This window comes from Schistocerca nitens, chromosome 5 (assembly GCF_023898315.1).
Source record: "Schistocerca nitens isolate TAMUIC-IGC-003100 chromosome 5, iqSchNite1.1, whole genome shotgun sequence".
Lineage (NCBI taxonomy): Eukaryota > Metazoa > Arthropoda > Insecta > Orthoptera > Acrididae > Schistocerca > Schistocerca nitens.
In genome coordinates, this window is record NC_064618.1 from 511,853,845 (window position 1) to 511,875,385 (window position 21,541).

Consider the following 21,541-nt stretch of genomic DNA (forward strand, 5'->3'; position numbering starts at 1 on the left):
CATATACAAATTGATTCAGCTGCACCTAGCAGTTCGCTTAATGCAACCAGCACGACCACTGTATCAGGACCGGAATCCACGCATGTGGCAGCCATACCTTTGGGTAACTGTTAGCAACCGGAATCATACTGTAAAAAATGAGAGGACTGATCATGAGTTACATGGTAGTTTTGAACCAAGATATTCTTTACGTCTCCGATACTTATCCAAGTGTCTCCTACATTTCTTTGTGTAATTAGAGGGTGTAGTTATAAACGTTTTGCATGACTCTGTAAGCTCCGTTTTAATACTTACTCTTTTGTAAATATGTTGGCTTATAAAGTTTGTTTCACCTCAGAAACAACGAAATTAACAGGAGATAACAACTTTCTGGTATATAACATCTGAGCCATTTACGAAAGACTATGTGCTATAAACGGAATAAATGACATCCAAAACCAGTATGACTACACAGTGCTTATTACTCAAAGAAAGATTGGTAGACACCTGCATAAATAAGGCAGAAGTACGGTGTATCTTGACCAAAAGATACCGTGCAACTCATAACCAATCCTCACTTTTGTTCTTTACGGTATGATTCAGTTTGCTAACAGTCACTCAAAGCTCAGAGAGGGCACATATCGATTACGTGGCTGTCGCCTGTGTGTATGCCCTTTCTAGTAGAGATATAGTGCGGGTTGCATATTACGAATCGATAGGGGCAGCTGAATACATGACGTTGACGTACTACATGCTCATATTATTTACTGTCTTTGGCGTAGAATAACGTGTTCTTGAACAAAATTTTAAAGCCTTTTGGGCAAACGTGGCCTCATCTCTCTGCCCCTTCTCTTTGTTCGCCTTCAATATCCCGCGAATAGATGGGCTCTGGTTGTCACTCCGTTGCACAGTACATCGCTCCCGGGCATTTGGCGGCTGCAGTGGCGTTGAACATGTTACGAACAACTGCTGCTCGCTGAAGTTTAAAAGCTGCACTTTCAGAAGGTCGTAACTCCATACTATCAGAATTATTGTCCAAATTTTCACCCTGTATCGTTAGCTGGGTCTGAGATCTAATAAGTGTGCTTTTTTTCTTCTCAAAATATCAGGTCAAGTTGGTGAAGTTTCCTTGTAAGTGCCTCCCCTTCCAACACGTCCGGGTGAATTGCGATGTCGCTAGCAATAGCAGTGAATGAAGAACTCCGGACTTGCTCGCATAGCATGGAACGAACGGGATTATCATCTGGATATTTGTCGCGCGTTCCTTGCAGAGTTCATTGAACATTTATGAAATGCAAATGAAAATTTTGATGCTAAACGCAATTGTAAAAAGTGCCTCAAGGTTGCATGTGCATTGTCCAGCATGTAAAATCGGAAAGTTCTTCTGAAAATAAAAATTTTGGAGTCCTAAACATTTGCCGGATAGAAACTCACCGACACAAGTAGAACTAACTTCAGGCGTACCGCAGGGTGACGCCGTTTGGATCCTTGTTCTCCGTGTTTTATATTAACAACCTGGCCAACAATATTTATAGCAACCTCAAGCTTTCCGCAGATCTATAATGAAGTGCAGTCTGTAAAATGCTCCAAAAATATTCTGTCAGATCTGGATAAAATTTTAAAGTGGTGCAAAGATTGGCAACTTCTACATCTACGATTACATGGTTACTCTGCTATTCATAATCAAGCGCCTGCACAGGCTCCATTGAATCACTTTCAAGCTACCCGTGTGAGCTCTGATTCCTCTTATTTTATTATGACGATCATTTTCCCTGCGTATGGGGGACACCAACAAAATATTTTCACGCCCTAAGGAGAAAGTTGGTTAAAATTTCTTGAGTACATTCTGCTGGAACGAAAAACGCCTTCGTTTTAACGATTGCATCCCCAACTCGGGTATCGTATCCGTGGCACTTTCTCCTCTATTTCCTAATAATACAAAACGAGCTGCCATTTTTTGAACTCCATCAGTCCTAAATGATGGAGATCCCACACTACACATCAATACTTCAGAAGAAGGCGGACAAGCGTAGTGTAACCAGTTTCTTTAGTGCACCCGTTGCATTTTCTAAGTATTCTGCCTATAAATCATAGTCTAAATCATATTATCTATGTTATCATTCCAGTTTAAGTTATTCATGACTGATATCCCTAAGTACTTAGCTGAATTTATAGCCTTTAGATTCGTGTGATTTATCGCATAACCGAAATTTAGCGGATTTCTTTTAGTACTCATGTGGATGACTTCACAACTTTCATTATATAAAATCAATCGCTGTTTTTCACACCATATAGATATTTCCTCTAAATCATTTTGTAGTTGGTTTTGATCGTATGATGACTTTAAAAACGGTAAACGACAGCATCATCTGCAGGCAGTCTAAGAGCGCTGCTCAGATTGTCTCCTAAATCGTTAATGTGGATCAAGAACGGCAGAGGACTTAGAACACTTCCTTGGGAAACGCCAGATATTACTTCTGTTTTAATCGATGACTTTCCGTCAGTTACTACGAACAGTGACTTTTCTGACAGGAAATCACGGATCCAGTCGTACAGCTGAGGCGGTACTCCATCGACATGCAATTTGATTGGAAGTTGCTTGTGAAGAACAGTGTCAAAGGTCTTCTACATAACTAAAACTATGGAATCATTTTGACATCCCTTATCGGAGCATTCATTACTTCGTAAGAAGAAAGAGCTAGTCATGTTTCACAAGAACGATATTTTTTGAATCCAGGTTGGCTATTTATAAATTAATCGGTTTTTTTTTTCAAGGTAATTCATAATGTTCAAACACAGTATGTGTTCCAAAATACTATTTCAAATCGACGTTTGTGATAATGGTCTGTAATTGAGCGGATCAGTCGCACAGTCTTTCCTTTCTTGGGTACTGGTGTGACTTCTGCAAGTATCCAGTCTACAAGCACTGATATTTTGACGAGCGAGAGGTTGTACATGATTGTTAGGTATGGACCTATTGTATCAGCATACTCTGAAAGGAACCTCAATGCTATATAATCTGGACCGGAGGCCTTTACTTTATTAAGTGATTTAAGCAATTTCGCTACACCGAGGATATCTAAGTTACTCATGCTGGCAGATTTTCTTGATTCGATTTCTGGAATATTTACTTCTTCTTCTTCTTTGGTGGAGAATTTCGCACAACCGTGTTCAATAACTCTGGTTTAGTGGTTTAGTAGGACTGTCATCAGTAACTTCACTACTATTATCACGTTGTGAAGGTATTGATTCAGTCTTGCCACTGGTGTACTTTCCATACGAAAGGGTTTCGGCGTGGAAACTTAACTTACTTTAAATGTTCAAAATTATAAAATTGTGCATTTGACAAAATGAAGAAACATAGTATCCTATGACTACAATATCTCTGAGTCACAATGGTAATCTGTCAACTCATTTAAATATCTTGGTGTAACAGTTTGTAGGGATATAAAATGGAATGGTCACATAGGCTGAGTCGTAGGTAAATCAGGTGGTAGACTTCGGTTCATTGGCAGCATGTTGGCAAAAAAACAATCATGCTACGGATGAAGCTGCTTACAGATCACTTGTACGTTTTATCTTAGAATATTGCTTTAGTGTGAGTGACCCATACGAAACAGGGCCAACAGACAATATTGGACGTAAGCAAAGAAGAACAGCACTTATTGACACAAGTCTGACTTACGGAAATGCGTCATACAAATCTTGAAAAACCCGAATTGACAGACTCTTGAAAGTAGACACAGATTATCCTGCTAAAGCCTGCTTAAAAATTTACAAGAACCGTTACTAAATGAAGAATCTAGAGATATTTTGGGGTCCCCTAACTGACACTCCCATAAGGTCGGCGAAGACAAAATTAGACCAATCAGATGTGCAGAGATCCTTTTAAGCAGTCATTCTTCCCGCACTTGAGACGGGTTTGGAATGATAAGAAACCCTAACATGTGGTACCATGTTAAGTACCTACTGCCATGCACTTCACGGAGGTCTGCAGAGTCCAATGTACATGTAGATGTGTTAAAATTTACTGCAGGTTTCTGTTTTCATTCATGTAGTAGATATAGTTTCCTGAAACACGTATCGAATGCATGCAATGGATTATGTAAATAAAGGCTGCGACAGTTAAATGTAAAAATATATAAATCTGCGTTAGTTACAAAAATTTATTATATCTACTATGTGTTTCGATGGTTAATCATCATCATCAGGTGAAAGGTGTCTTCTCCATGGTTGTTAGTGAAAAGCACTGGTGAATTTGATTTTGTGCAGTGGCATGTAAGGCAGCCAAAAGGTTATGTTGAGATTTGGACTATAATGGAGTGAATTAACCACAGAACTTACAGATATAATATAGCAAATGGTTCGAAGATGTTAAAAATACCCACAGATTAAGTGAAGCAGTATTTGTGCCGCAGTCTGCCGCTGAAAATCTCAGTTGCTTCCAATTGATTTTATACGATTTTGTTATTATATAGCAAAGATGTGTAACTAAAAAGATTATTTTATGGTACATATATTTCGTAATTGTAGGAAGTGACAAATACTTTTTTCGTGGAAAATGGTTACGGATAAATAAAAAACAATTATTTACTTCGTAAATTTTGAATTGCTTAAACTAAAACTCTCCCTCTGTCCCCATATGGTGGGGTCTGAGAGAGGAATTAGAGTTTTACCACGAAACAAACAAAACTTATTCGAATCTGCAGAAAAAATTAATATTTGTGTCAACAGTTGTAAAACTCTCAAACCCCACCCTATGGGGAGAGAGGGAGAGTTTTAGTTTCAGCGATTGAAAATTTACAAAGTAAATAAGTATTTTTTATTCATCCGTAACCATTTTCTACGCAAAAATGAGAAAATGGATTTTCTTGAATTACAGAGCCAACTACCAAGAATCAAAACAAATGTTAAAGAGAAAATGTATGTAGTTGTTTATGTAGAATCTGATTATGCAATAAAAAATGGGGGTTGCCTTCTGAAATTTTAAAGTTTCTGGGGGGGGGGGGCTAATTTTAGCACCAGCAGATGTCCCCCTCGAAAATAACCAACTTCGCATTCTACAGATTTTTCATGTGAAGCTTATTTTTCGAGTTATTCTGGTTTGTCAACTTAAAATTTACACCCTGTATATTAAGACAAATTTCAGGATCGGGTGAGGAAACGTGATAAAAAGGATGTGGAGGGTGTAGAAGTGTAGTGTTTGGTGAATTTAGTGGTAGAGGTGCGGCAGGGTACCAGGATCATTGAGCAAGGGGGAAACTAGGGGGTGGGTAGTGTCGAGTTTATGGGTAATGTAGGATATTCGGAGGTGTTCAAGATGAGAAAAAAAATGGCTCTGAGCACTATGGGACTTAAGATCTGAGGTCATCATTCTGCTAGAACTTAGAACTACTTAAACCTAACTAACCTAAGGGCATCACACACACCCATGCCCGAGGCAGAATTCCAACCTGAGACCGTAGCGGTCACGCGGTTCCAGACTGTAGCGCCTAGAACCGCTCGGCCACACAGGCCGGCCACGATGAAAGAGTAGGCTTGGGAATTTTATAAGTTGGTAGAGGATGTGGGTGGGGAAGGGTAAGCGGATCCGTAAGGCAAGGCGGAGTGCATGTCATTCAAGGGCAATATAAAAGGAGGGGGCAGCGGAAGTCCATGTCATAGTGGCATAGCAGAGAAGTGTCACCTCTGTACATAATACAAGCGGTTGGTATTTTTGTTTGTTTGTTTGCTTGCTTTTGTACTGTTTTCGGTGTTTCCTTTTCTTTCTCATTTCTTGCGAACACGGACGTGTGTTTTTGAAACAGCTTGTGAGTTGTGTGAGGAGGTGCTAGCTGAGCTGGGAGGGGTGTGCCGTGTTGCAGACATCCGGCGGACGGAGCACGTGCGCGGCCGGACCATCAACCTGACGCTGTCGGCGCGCGGGCAGGCGGCGCTGCGCCGGCTGGGCCTGGAGCGCGCCCTCGTGGCCGAGCACGGCGTGGCGCTGCGCGGCCGCATGGTGCACCACGCCGCCGCCGCCGCCGGCGCCCTCACCGCCGTGCCCTACGACCCCGTCGACAACCAGGCGCGTCCACATCACTCTAAGTCACCGCACGCCCCACCGGTTCCCCCAACTCTTCCCGCCCTGTGCAAGCCTCTTCACGTGGAGGCCGGCTACTTACTACACACATCATTCTCCATAATCTACGCACATCAACGAAAGTTTCTGATAACCTCTGTATTTCGAAATTCGTGGCCCAGACAACAAATAGTAGCTGTGATGCATCCCTATTTGCAATGTGTCCAGATCACCAAATCAAAGAAACAAATGCATTTACAGGGGGAAAAAAATCGCAGCACCGAGGCGAAATTGTGAGACACAAACGAAAGTTGCTTAGTGTGTTTCTGCACCTGAGAGATGCTGTCTGTTCAAATTTCGCGCCAGTCGCATAGGAGTGTCGCTAATAAAGCCACTATGAGGATGCAAATCGCTTTTGCTTTAAATACACGCTGTAACGGCGGTGAGCGTTAGTTCCTTTGAGATTGGACGCGGTGAGTTGGTGTTGGTCAAAAATGTCTATAAGGCGAGAAAGACGCCACTATCGACACCTCACTGAATTTCAGCGAGGGCCTGTGATGGGGCTACGAGAAGCTGCATCTTCCTTCTGCGATATTGCAGAAAGATTTCGCAGGAATATAGGCACTATATAATGATTTCTGGCAGCGATGGTCACGACACAATGTTCGGTCACAAAAGGCCGGGCTCTGGGCGCCAACGTAGCACTACCGAGAGGGAAGAACATCGGCGTTTGGCTCTGGCGCATCGTACTGCGTCTGCAGCAGTAATCTGAGCAGCAGTTAACACCGCAGTGACACAACGAACTGTTACAAAACGGTTACCTCAAGGACAGCTCCGAGCCAGACGATCTGTAGCATACATTCCGTTGACCCCAAACAATCACCATTTTCGAAGGTTCAAAGTTTCAAAGGTGTGTGAAATCTTATGGGACTTAACTGCTAAGGTCATCAGTCCCTAAGCTTACACACTACTTAACCTACATTATCCTAAGGACAAACACACGCACCCATGCCCGAGGGAGGACTCGAACCTCCGCCGGGACCAGCCGCACAGTCCATGACTGCAGTGCCTTAGACCGTTCGGCACCATTTTCGACTTCATTGGTGTCAAGCGAGAGCATATTGGAGGGGAGGGAGGAGGTCTGTTGTGTTTTCTGATGAAACCTGGTTCTCCCTCGGTGCCAATGTTGTTAGGAGGAGGCAAGTTGAGGGTCTGCAACGAATTTGCCTGTGTGCTAGACACACTGGACCTACACCTGGAGTTATAGTCTGGAGTCCGATTTCGTATGACACCAGGAGCACTCTCGTGGTTATCCCACTCGTTCTGTCTCGCAAATTTGTGCATCAGTCTGGTAATTCGACATGTTGTGCTGCCATTCATGAACAACATTCCAAGGAGTGTTTTCGAAGAGGATGGCGCTCCTCCACATACCACTGTTGTAACCCAAAGTATCGAAATGATACGTTGGGCTTCTCGAGCACCATATCTGTCTCCAGTGAGCACATATGGTACATCATCGAACAACAACTCCAGCATCATCCACACACGGAGTTAATCGTCCCTGTATTGATCGACTAACAGCAACATGCCCGGAACTCCATCCCATCCCAGCGTGCTCATCTGCTAGCTTGCATTCAACATTCTGATGGTTACGCCGGTTCTTAATATACCTGCATTTCACATTTGCAATGGCTTATCTCGCACTTACTAATAATCTGTGATCTTGCAATGTTAATCACTTAATATGTTACCTAGATAAAACTATTCCCGACATTTCATTACTCTGCATTCGTAACTTTTTGTCTTGCGATTTTTTTTTTCGTCGTTCTATTTGAATACCCCAAAATCGCCTTTTTCCCAAGGGGCGGAGCGGGGGTGGGAGGGGTATCCACTGCACTCCTGAGAAATGTCAGTACGTGGAGGAACGTGCCTTTGCTCGGATGCAAGCTGGAATCCATCGTGTCACACCATCGATCATATCACCAAGCCAGCCTGGTACAAATGTCCCACTCTTCAATGGCGAGTCTTGGAAAGTCGGGCAGATTACCTTGTTGTCAATGTCCGAAAACAGCTCATTTTAGTCGATCCCATACATGTCTAATTGGGGCCGGCCGAAGTGGCCGTGCGGTTAAAGGCGCTGCAGTCTGGAACCGCGAGACCGCTACGGTCGCAGGTTCGAATCCTGCCTCGGGCATGGATGTTTGTGGTGTCCTTAGGTTAGTTAGATTTAACTAGTTCTAAGTTCTAGGGGACTAATGACCTCAGCAGTTGAGTCCCATAGTGCTCAGAGCCATTTGAACCATTTTTTGTCTAATTGGGTTCACGTTCGGAGGAAACGCAGGCCACTCTATTCTGATGATTCTACTATTCTGAAGGAACATGTTCACGAGAACAGCACGACAACACCCAAGTTATCACCCTCAAGATGAAATTGTACCAAAACGTTGGCATTGCGTCCCAGTATTCGTCGTAAAATCTCTTCCCTGTAACGCAGTACAGTGAAATTACCCGCAGCAACCAGGAGATGTGTACGGTGGCCCCATATAATGCCAGAATTAGAATTAGATAACAACCCCGTCTGCAGTTATATAAGAAACAAAGTTTTCTCATTCAGAAGTAAACAAAACACCCTGAAGGTCACTTGTAACAGTGACCGGAACGTCGATAGTTTTACATATTGACAGTGTGGTCACAAACCCAGAAAAATTTTATTGGCTGTTCACAAAATCGTATTCACATATACGAGTACTCCCTCAGAACACTGCAATATAATTTAGACGGTTGCTTTAAAAAGTTATTTGTCCTTGCTGCTGATGAAATATGGAAACTGCATTTAGCAAGTGAAATAACGTAGGGCGAGTTTTGCTTGTAGTCTTATCGACATCAGTGACACAAACAATAACTTTTAGTTGCAAAGTCAATTCTAATGCTGCACCCAACATTTAATACTTGAAAAGAAAAACAAGTCTCTTGAAATCATGAACGAGGAATGAAACCAGTTTGATTTGGACAGCATTGATCGCTCTCTGTATGTCTGCAAAGTATAAACTAAACACATCTATTTCCCTTGTGCGACCAAATATTTCCAAATTAATATGCGCCTTTGAATACGTGCTAAAGCTTCCAGCAGTTCGTCGCGTCCAAGTTACTGCGCTGCTGGGTGTTTACCTCGCGGCTGGACCACCTTGCTCTGTTCAAATAACTTTCGGGAATGCAGCCGGGTGACGTCGTCGACAACTGGCGATATTTCGACAGGAGCACACACTGCCCTTTTCAAGACATAGCTGCAGCACGTAAGCGCAATGCAAGGGAATTTAAAATCTCGGTTTTCATAGAAACTCCGGAAAGATCTCTCTCTCTCTCTCTCTCTCTCTCTCGCACACACACACACACACACACACACTGTACCCTCCAGCGCCATCAGCCATCACAACACATCAAAGATTGCCGACGTCATTCGTTATCGATAGTGAAAATAATAATCAACGGGTGAAATAGCATTAACTATGTCCCTCTGTTTTTTGGCAAGGGAGAGAGCGTGAATCCAAGCAGAATTTAAACAAAATCGGCCTTCTCTGTTTATAAGGCTACTCCTGATTTAATTACAATAGCTACACTTTCTCAATAGCTGGAAGTGCAGGCCACAATCTGTGTTGTTATATTGCATAAGATAACCCGTGCCAAGACTGTTCTGCAATGGCGGATTTACAGAGCTGTTATAAGCGTGTGTGCCGCTTATGCTTAGTACACCGGTCCTCTACACTCCTGAGAGTCTGACAAATATATGACATGCCAAAACTGCAAGGAATACGGTAGACACCTGCCTTACGCAAACCAAGATAATCCTTTACGGAACCTAAAAGGACCCTGATCTTAGTGGTCGAAAAGCACACTTCTCATCATATTTCCGCAAAATACGACCAGTCCTGTTTGAAATGTTCCACGCGTAAGGCAAAAAGGCTGTAAACTTTAGTGTCACCTCGGTATTATCATTGAGCCGGTGCACAGTTGATCGATAGTGCTTCGCACGTCTGATCTGTCTTTCACTATAGTCATTCTGACGAAAGATAACTTCGAGACGGGCTGATTCTGCTGAGAAACTCTCAAGGTCCGAGATTACATAGGGCCTGTTAACCGAGGTACGAAGTACCCCTTCACGTTTAGCGGGATGGTGATATGAATCAGTGTGAATAGGCTTCCTATAAACGGCGTGTCCCAACGTACCATCAACCTCCCTCCAAACCAACATATCAAGGAAGGGATGACAGCCAACCTTTTGCACCTCCATCGGCAACAAATATTCCGATGGATTTAATTCATGTGTTGTAAAAAGTCGTTATCTTTCCAGAGCTTGTTTGAAAATCAAGGTTTTAAATTCCCTTGCAGAGAGATCACTTGATGCAGTCGAAATATTGCCGGTTGTCGACGACGTCGCCCGGCTGCAAGCCCGTAAGTTGTTTGAACAGTGTATACGCCAGGAGAAACAGATCTTTTAACTTGCGCTGATTTCTTCATTCGTTCCTAATTATAACTGGAGTAAAAATTCCGCTGTTAATTCCTCCGGATTATTTGTTTCTCCAATTCATTCAAACTATCAGCGCATTTCCTCTTGTCACACCGGTCGAACTTTCACTCCACAAATTTACGATCCTGAATACGTACGTTGCCACCGCACATCAGGCTATTGTTAGAGCACAAATACAAAACAAAATCGTTTCACTCTGTAACACCACACAAAGCGACTTTTATTTCTCACTTGCAGAAATTAATGCCGCAGCACAACAGTTTCTTCAAGGATGACGAGCATGTATGCTCAAGAACTTCCTGCAAACGTATTCCAATGTTCTGTATGGTAATTTTCGGGAATCAATCGGACAGTTCCAGCGGCTGAAAGGCTGATCTTTTATCAGTTATGCAGTCTTGAAATAGCATAACGACGCGCGAAATGGTTCAAATGGCTCTAAGCACTATGGGACTTAACGTCTGAGGTCATCAGTCCCCTAGACTTTCAGACGTCTTGTGGATGCGAATTTGCAGTCCAAGTGTGCTTGTCGTGTACCGCCGTTAACATCGAGACATCGGCTCAAAAATGGTTCAAATGGCTCTAAGCACTATGGAAAATAGCCCCCTAGACTTAGAACTACTTAAACCTAACTAACCTAAGGTCATCACACACATCCATGTCCGAGCCAGGATTCGAACCTACGACCGTAGCAGCACCGCGGTTCCGGACTGAAGCGCCTAGGACCGCTCGGCCATAGCGGCCGGCTAACGACGCACGAATAATGGAGCGTGTGTACCGAAAATGTGCATGCTAGCACAACCAAATTTCAGTTGTGAGGTAATCTTCGAAGGGGCCCTACGTCGAGCGACATGAAGCAAATCAGTTGTTAGTTGCTGGAATAGCTTTATACGAGCAGAGTAAATGAAATCCAGTCTTGCTTCAGAAACCGTAAATCGAAAGCCTATTACTTTTAACGAAATACAAACCAATTGAAGCTGTCACAGGCAGACATGTTGTAATAAAAACACAAATTCTTCCAGAACTATAGGAGGGAAAATTGGACAGTATTTGTTAATTTGGTGCAGGAACAAATGAGGTTCATAAGTTAACCATGTTTGAGATTCCATGGCCTAATCGGCTCGCAAGAAATTTTTAATCCTTGGTGCTATGAGTGATAGGGAGATTCAAATATGTTTCTATATTGATCCTGAATTGATTACACAAATCGTGTGGCTATATCTTCACGTCACAAAGCAATTTAATGTGAGAATAAGTTTTTTGTTTCATTACCGAGTCTTTACACCACACATCATTTTTTCTCACTTTTTTACGCACCACGACGACGAAGCCGGACAAAACGAGCAAACTAATGCTTGAACAAGCAGGCTTGTAGTGAGTGAAGGCGAAGGGGATTTGTCCATGCTTGCAAAAATCCTCGCACTTGCATGCTTGTCGATCTTGTAGTTAGATTCTGTGACGGTGTTACAGACTTTCAGCGACGGAGACGGGTAAATTTGTCAATTTAAGGTAATGGACCCCTGTTTGGAAGAAGAGTGAGTCGAAAGTTATAACCAGAAATCGTTCTAATGCCTCTGACAGTGGACATTTTCTACTGCAAGCTCCTTGCTTTTCATATTTTGGAACGAGGTATTATGGACCAAGACAAGGAAAAAATATTCAGTAAACATAGGCTGTAAAGAGCATACCTTAAGAGCTATGAGCACTTGTTCAGAGTAACAGATGTGTTTCACAGCAGCAACAACAATAACGATATATGTATTCCACTTTCAGATATATCAGAACCATTTTCGCTTATAACTTTCGACTCAGTTGTTGCCTGACCAGGATCCATTACGTAAAAGTAGTACGTTTCCCTCTCTCCACCATCCCTGAAGTTTTGGAACATCATCACGGAATCATCCTGTATGTTAGACACTGAGCAATGCTAAATCCTACAACTTGTGGCCCCATACCACTCAGCTGTTGGTCGTCAAGTATCGCATATCAGACATGCTCTAATGGTGATAGATCAAGGGACAGGCACGTCAGTAAAGGATCTGCGCTTACCTCGAGGCGTATTTGGTATGAGCTGGAACGGGGTGTCTTGGTTGGCTGGTTGGTTGATTTGGGGAAGGGGACCAAACAGCGAGGTTATCGGTCCCACCGGACTAGGGAAGGAAGCCGGATATGCCCGTTCAAAAGAACCATCCCGGCATTTACCTGAAGCGGTTTAGGGAAATCACGGAAAACCTAAATCAGAATGGCCAGACGCAGGTTTGAACCGTCGTCCTCCCGAATACGAGTCCAGCGTGCTAACCACTGCGCGAATTCGCTCGGTAACGGGGAGTCTTACATCATGCTGTTGGAATATGCCAGTCGATACTCGTGAAGTGTACGAGGTGTGGCTAGAAGAAAACCGGACTAGTACTGGTGAAACAATAAAACGAATGCAATAAGGCTGAAACTCGCGTGGCCTGTCACGTGACTCTCGCTCCGCCTACTGCTCGAGTTTCATCTGCCTCCTGCACTCAGTCTGCCCGTGGCGTCTGTTTTAAGTAGTTGACGTTTTGTCTGTGCGTCGGAAAATGTTGAGTGTACAGAAAGAACAGCGTGTTAACATCAAATTTTGTTTCGAACTAGGAAAATCTGCAAGTGAAACGTTTGTAATGTTACAACAAGTGTACGGCGATGATTGTTTATCGCGAACACAAGTGTTTGAGTGGTTTAAACGATTTAAAGATGGCCGCGAAGACACCAGTGATGACACTCGCACTGGCAGACCATTGTCAGCAAAAACTGATGCAAACATTGAAAAAATCGGTAAACTTGTTCGACACAACATTCCCATCTTAGATCATCCACCCTACTCACCTGATTTGGCCCCCTGTGACTTTTTTCTTTTCCCTAAAGTCAAGTCAGCTATGAAAGGAACTAGATTTGAGACTGTTGAAGCAGTAAAAGAAAAAGCGACGGAAGTAATGTATGGACTTACCGAAAATGATCTGCAGCATTGCTATGAACAGTGGAAAATTCGTATGGAGCGGTGTAGAGACCGAGGAGGAGAGTACATTGAAGAAGATAACATGAAATTGTAAATAATTGTAAATAAATGTTTTTACCAGCATCAGTCCGGTTTTTTTCTAGCCGCACCTCGTATGACAACAAGGTTTCCCATACTTGTCAAACACTGACGTGAATTCAGCCTGTCTTCCATAATTAGCAAATCAGTCCTGTTCCCATATTGAGTTCCCTACGGCACAATTCCAGGAGTTAAAGAGGTAGGGAAATAGGGCCGTCGATCTGACTGCCACAAACTGAAGCGAGAATTATCGCTCAACATTACAGCATGCTACACAGTGTTCCATATAACGCTAGTTCTACAACATGCATGTCTTTGTTGTATGTAGTATAGTGTTAGCGATGCATATCACATAGAGATCTCAACCCGGCTTCCAGAAATTTACTGCCTGCGGTTCGTGGTGACACTGCGCATGTCACCTCTGCACGGATTTCAGCTGTTATCCGTCTGTTCATCACAGCCATTCGAACAATCTTACCCTATTTTCCTGCCTACTCTTGTTTCCACACTGTTGTCATGAGATTTGCATCCACTACATTAGAGCCAATTGTTTGTGTGACCTCTCGGAATGATAATCCCATGACCCTCATGCCAATAATTCCGAAAGATGGTGTTAGGATGATTGTGTACGTGCGTTGGACCTCCTGTGTTGCAATCTACATCTACATCCACATCGACACTCAGCAATCCATCTCATGGCACGTCTAGTCATTTCTTTTCCTGTTCCACTCGCAAATAGAGCGAGGGAAAAAGGACTGTCTATATGCCTCCGCACCTTCGTGGTTCTTACGCGATCTGTGTGTTGGAGGCAACAGAATCGGTCTGCAGTCAGCTCCAAATGCCGGTTCTCTAGTTTTTCTCAACAGTGTCCCTCGAAAAGAATGTTGTCTTCCATCCAGGGATTCTCATTTGAGTTCCTGAAGTATCTCCGTAACACTTGCCTTTCATTCAAACCTGCCAGTAACAAATATAGCAGCCCGCCTCTGAATTGCTTCGATGTCTTCCTCTGATCCGATCTGGTGCGGATCCCAAACACTCAAGCAGTACTCAAGAATAGGTCGCATTACATCCTATATGCGGCCTCCTTTACAGATGAACCACACTTTCACAAAATCCTCCCAATAAACCGAAGTCGACCATTAGCCTCCCCTACCAAAATCCTCATATGCTTATTCCATTTCATTTCGCTTTGAAATTTTACACCAGGATATTTAAACGGCGTGACTGTGTCAAGCGGGACAATACTAATGCCGCATCCGAACATTGCGGGTTTGTTGTTCCTATTCCTCCACATTAATTTACATTTTTCTACAGTTTGAGCAAGCTGTCATTCATCACACCTCCTATAAATTTTGTCTAAATCAGCTGGTACCCTACTACTCCACTCAACTTAGACACCTTACCGTGCACCACAGCATCATCAGCAAACAGCTGCCGATTGCCGCCCGCCCTGTCCAAAATCATTTATGTATCTAAAGAATAACAGCGGTCCAACCATGTCCATTATAATTATCCGGGCTGTTATGCCGTGGTCGGTTGATGAATTCTGTGTCAATTCCCAACAGTAGCGAGCCAGTGGGTGTGTTGGACCTTCCATCGAGCTAAAGACCCCCTTGAAGATATCCTCTGCAGACGGGGACGAAACGTTGGGAATTGACACAGAATTCATCAACCGACCACGGCATAACAGCCCGGATAATTATAATGGACATGACATTTCCGGCCGTGAAAGTCTACATGTTAGTAGCGGTCCTACCACACTTCCATAGTCCACCCCTGACGATACCCTTGTCTCTGATGAACAACCGCCATCGAGGACAACATTCTGTGTTCTACAACTTAAGAAATCTTCGAGACACTCACATATCTGTCAATCTTTTCCATACGCTCGTACCTTCTTTAACAGTCTCCAATGGGGCACCGTGTCAAACGCTTTCCGGAAATATACAAAAATGCAATCTGACTGTTGCCCTTCATCCATGGTTCGTAGTATATCATGTGAGAAAAGGGCAAGCTGAGTTTTGTACGAGCGATTCTCTCTAAGACCATGCTGAATGGTGGATCTATACCTGAGAAGTCCTAGTAACGTTAGAAACACCCAATAGCCACCATGCATTCCCATCATTCTTCATCTGTAGGACAAACTTCTTTATGTGCTGAAAATAAACACGCATAAAGTTAGAATTTTAATCAACATGTCCCACAACCATGGAAATACTGGAGTAGGAGTTTACCAGTGTTTGGTAAAGCTGTCCATGGCGTAAAATTTTCCATTTCCATTACGTATATCGTCCTCTGCAGAATAGTTAAGTAACTTTCTGTGATGTTGCTATAGACTAGCTAATTATTTTATGATTACACATATCAAAGCAAGTACGTCTGATTCATTTTTCATTTTGTGCAATATTAAATAAATGTCTTTCATTCAAAATCGTGTAACATCTTACTTGCGATGCAAAGTCTTAAGGAAATAAGACATTAAGAAGAAAATTGTTTATCAAAAGTATAATTAATAATTTTTATTTTGTTGTATAAATATATTATTAGTGCTAAATTTTTGTTGCAGTGTATATACTCTATCAGCAGACGTTACCTCAACGAAGTTTTACTGACAGGTAAGAACATTATAGTAATTTTATAATGCATGAATGTTAGTTAATTCTGCATAATTATTTAACCCTTAAAGTCAAAATCAGATAAAGTCTCAAAACATTATACTTAACACAAATATTATTCTGTCCTCACTAATAAAGATCTGCATTTGGATCTCTGTTACGACCTTGACCGTTGATAACATACCATACAACATGACAGGTGTAATAGTGTCAGTCACAAACTGTGGAGGTCGTTACAGACCTTTCACAATGATGTCACCAATTTTATACGAGTAGTATATAGATGCTATAATGGGCCTGGTATGTAGTGAACCCCACTGTGCACAATTTGCGACCGGCGACATATGACTATCACAGTTGTGATTCTACATTATCTTCTATTTGTTGTGATTATAATAAAGCCCCCAAAAGTAATATTTTCTTATTGATTCCGTTATGTTATCTACATTACGTATTACATGTGTTAGATTCATATTAATTGTAACTTTTAATGATCAGTGTGATGCAAATGCACGCAATATTTTTTTTTATAATTTTGTTCTATCAGAAACTTAACTTGATGAATACGGCGTTCTTTAAACGTTTTAGAAGCATTAATACATTGGTGAGAACAAAATTCGGTACGAATTCAACATATGCGTCACTAATCTTGCACAAATCCTTCTAGTACATGCTTATTTATGTAAAATGTACCATACTCTTTCGTCTGATTTGCTTACAGCCTCAGCTATTTCCCAGTGCCACATCTGTGATAGCCAATTCCTCCACATAGTTCAGAAGAAATTTGGACGCCTTTGAATTCAATTTCCTGTTTCATAGATGTTAAAAACTTAGAGTGAATATCTATTAGCGATAATCTTGCAAAGAAATGAATTTTGTGTTGGCATGGTATTTCTATTCATCCATTTGAAAGACACATTCAGTAACCCTATTGCTTTAAAAAAAACCCTCCTAAACAAAATTTCTCCTCAATTTAAGATAGTACGTGACCAGCTTTATTGCTTAACACTGATCAGTACAACAAAAACAATATGTCATTAACATCAACGCAATTTCTCTACCACGACGTGAAAATGTCAGCTTTCCCTTTTACTACATACGCACAGTCTCACTGGCACGAATTAGGGGGGGAGAGGGGAAGGGTTGGGAAGTCTGTTGTCGTGGATGTTGAGCGGCTTCCGTGCACGACTCAGGTGTTACCCCTCTGGGCCACGGCCTGCTTCATCCTTCAGAGTTTGCTCAGTGACAGCACTTTGAGAATCTTGATACATTGAGGGAACACCTTGTTGATTTTTTTTTTTTTTTTTTTTTTTTTTCATCAGTCTACTGGCTGGTTTGATGCGGCCCGCCACGGATTCCTTTCCTTTCCTGTGCTAACATCTCAGAGTAGCACTTGCAACCTACGTCCTCAATTATTTGCTTGACGTATTCCAATCTCTGTCTTCCTCTACAGTTTTTGCCCTCTACAGCTCCCTCTAGTACCATGGAAGTCATTCCCTCATGTCTTAGCAGATGTCATCATCCTGTCCCTTCTCCTTATCAGTGTTTTCCACATATTCCTTTCTTCTTCGATTCTGCGTAGAACCTCCTCATTCCTTACCTTATCAGTCCACCTAATTTTCAACATTCGTCTATAGCACCACATCTCAAATGCTTCGATTCTCTTCTGTTCCGGTTTTCCCACAGTCCATGTTTCACTACCATACAATGCTGTACTCCAGACGCACATCCTCAGAAATTTCTTCGTCAAATTAAGGCCGGTATTTGATATTAGTAGACTTCTCTTGACCAGAAATGCCTTTTTCGCCATAGCGAGTCTGCTTTTGATGTCCTCCTTGCTCCGTCCGTCATTGGTTATTTTACTGCCTAGGTAGCAGAATTCCTTAACTTCATTGACTTCGTGACCATCAATCCTGATGTTAAGTTTCTCGCTGTTCTCATTTCTACTATTTCTCATTAACTTCGTCTTTCTCCGATTTACTCTCAAACCATACTGTGTACTCATTAGACTGTTCATTCCGTTCAGCAGATCATTTAATTCTTCTTCACTTTCACTCAGGATAGCAATGTCATCAGCGAATCGTATCATTGATATCCTTTCACCTTGTATTTTAATTCCACTCCTGAACCTTTCTTTTATTTCCATCATTGCTTCCCCGATGTACAGATTGAAGAGTAGGGGCGAAAGGCTACAGCCTTGTCTTACACCCTTCTTAATACGAGCACTTCGTTCTTGATCGTCCACTCTTATTATTCCCTCTTGGTTGTTGTACATACTGTATATGACCCGTCTCACCCTATAGCTTACCCCTACTGTTTTCAGAATCTCGAACAGCTTGCACCATTTTATATTGTCGAACGCTTTTTCCAGGTCGACAAATCCTATGAAAGTGTCTTGATTTTTCTTTAGCCTTGCTTCCATTATTCGCCGTAACGTCAGAATTGTCTCTCTCGTCCCTTTTCTTTTCCTAAAGCCAAACTGATCGTCACCTAGCGCATTCTCAATTTTCTTTTCCATTCTTCTGTATATTATTCTTGTAAGCAGCTTCGATGCATGAGCTGTTAAGCTGATTGTGCGATAATGCTCGCACTTGTCAGCTCTTGCCGTCTTCGGAATTGTGTGGATGATGCTTTTCCGAAAGTCAGATGGTATGTCGCCAGACTCATATATTCTACACACCAACGTGAATAGTCGTTTTGTTGCCACTTCCCCTAATGATTTTAGAAATTCTGATGGAATGTTATCTATCCCTTCTGCCTTATTTGACCGTAAGTCCTCCAAAGCTCTTTTAAATTCCGATTCTAATACTGGATCCCCTATCTCTTCTAAATCGACTCCTGTTTCTTCTTCTATCACATCAGACAAATCTTCACCCTCATAGAGGCTTTCAATGTATTCTTTCCACCTATCTGCTCTCTCCTCTGCATTTAACAGTGGAATTCCCGTTGCACTCTTAATGTTACCACCGTTGCTTTTAATGTCACCAAAGGTTGTTTTGACTTTCCTGTATGCTGAGTCTGTCCTTCCGACAATCATATCTTTTTCGATGTATTCACTGTTTTCCTGCAGCCATTTCTTCTTAGCTTCTCTGCACTTCCTATTTATTTCATTCCTCAGCGACTTGTACTTCTGTATTCCTGATTTTCCCGGAACATGTTTGTACTTCCTCCTTTCATCAATCAACTGAAGTATTTCTTCTGTTACCCATGGTTTCTTCGCAGCTACCTTCTTTGTACCTATGTTTTCCTTCCCAACTTCTGTGATGGCCCTTTTTAGAGATGTCCATTCCTCTTCAACTGTACTGCCTACTGCGCTATTCCTTATTGCTGTATCTATAGCGTTAGAGAACTTCAAACGTATCTCGTCATTCCTTAGTACTTCCGTATCCCACTTCTTTGCGTATTGATTCTTCCTGACTAATGTCTTGAACTTCAGCCTACTCTTCATCACTACTATATTGTGATCTGAGTCTATATCTGCTCCTGGGTACGCTTTACAATCCAGTATCTGATTTCGGAATCTCTGTCTGACCATAATGTAATCTAATTGTATTCTTCCCGTATCTCCCGGCCTTTTCCAAGTATACCTCCTCCTCTTGTGATTCTTGAACAGGGTATTCGCTATTACTAGCTGAAACTTGTTACAGAACTCAATTAGTCTTTCTCCTCTTTCATTCCTTGTCCCAAGCCCATATTCTCCTGTAACCTTTTCTTCTACTCCTTCCCCTACAACTGCATTCCAGTCGCCCATGACTATTAGATTTTCGTCCCCCTTTACATACTGCATTACCCTTTCAATATCCTCATACACTTTCTCTATCTGTTCATCTTCAGCTTGCGACGTCGGCATGTATACCTGAACTATCGTTGTCGGTGTTGGTCTGCTGTCGATTCTGATTAGAACAACCCGGTCACTGAACTGTTCACAGTAACACACCCTCTGCCCTACCTTCCTATTCATAACGAATCCTACACCTGTTATACCATTTTCTGCTGCTGTTGATATTACCCGATACTCATCTGACCAGAAATCCTTGTCTTCCTTCCACTTCACTTCACTGACCCCTACTATATCTAGATTGAGCCTTTGCATTTCCCTTTACAGATTTTCTAGTTTCCCTACCACGTTCAAGCTTCTGACATTCCACGCCCCTGCTCATAAAACGTTATCCTTTCGTTGATTATTCAATCTTTTTCTCATGGTAACCTCCCCCTTGGCAGTCCCCTCCCGGAGATCTGAATGGGGGACTATTCCGGAATCTTTTGCCAATGGAGAGAACATCATGACACTTCTTCAATTACAGGCCACATGTACTGTGGATACATGTTACGTGACTTTAATGCAGTGATTTCCATTGCCTTCTGCATCCTCATGTCGTTGATCATTGCTGATTCTTCCGCCTTTAGGGGCAATTTCCCACACCTAGGACAAGAGAGTGCCCTGAACCTCTATCCGCTCCTCCGCCCTCCTTGACAAGGCCGTTGGCAGAATGAGGCTGACTTCTTATGCCGGAAGTCTTCGGTCGCCAATGCTGATTATTTATCAAAATTTAGGCAGTGGCGGGGATCGAACCCGGGACCGAAGACGTTTTGATTATGAATCAAAGAGCTACCCCCACACCACGGGTACCTTTTTGAAGGTTAATAAAATTAATAAAAATGAAAACTTGTTTTATTCTGTGATTACTTCAGTTCAAAATCATACCTAATAGCACAGACATCATAACAATAAAATTTTGAAAAATAAGAAAAAAAATGTCGAAAAATAACGCCAGGTTATTAATCGTTTTTTGCGGAGCAGTTATTTACTTCCCGCGAAACACCACTTTGTTACGTAACAGCTAATTAATATCATTCTTAATTCCTGCATTATTTTATAATCGTTATTAGCGTTATTATTATTCTAACAATCCCCCCGCCCCATGAACCATAGGCCTTGCCGATGGTGGGGAGGCTAGCGTGCCTCAGCGATACAGATAGCCGTACCGTAGGTGCAACCACAACGGAGGGGTATCTTTTGAGAGGCCAGACAAACGTGTGGTTTCTGAAGAGGGGCAGCAGCCTTTTCAGTAGTTGCAGGGGCAACAGTCTGGATGATTGATCTGGCCTTGTAACACTAACCGAAACGGCCTTGCTGTGCTGGTACTGCGAATGGCACAAAGCAAAAGAAAACTACAGCCGTAATTTTTCCCGAGGACATGCAGCTTTACTGTATGGTTAAATGATGATAGCGTCCTCTTAAGTAAAATATTCCTGAGGTAAAATAGTCCCCCATTCGGATCTCCGGGCGGGGACTACTCAGG

General features: G+C 42.4%; 1 protein-coding gene across 1 annotated transcript in view; it reads left to right on the forward strand.

Annotated features, from left to right (window-relative positions):
• Positions 1 to 21,541, forward strand: part of LOC126259283 (kynurenine 3-monooxygenase-like) — a 203,329-nt gene that overhangs the window by 73,415 nt on the left and 108,373 nt on the right. The window contains exons 3-4 of the mRNA XM_049955930.1: positions 5,844 to 6,046; positions 16,190 to 16,238. Coding sequence (XP_049811887.1) covers positions 5,844 to 6,046; positions 16,190 to 16,238 — 252 coding nt within the window. The remainder of the gene's footprint in view (positions 1 to 5,843; positions 6,047 to 16,189; positions 16,239 to 21,541) is intronic.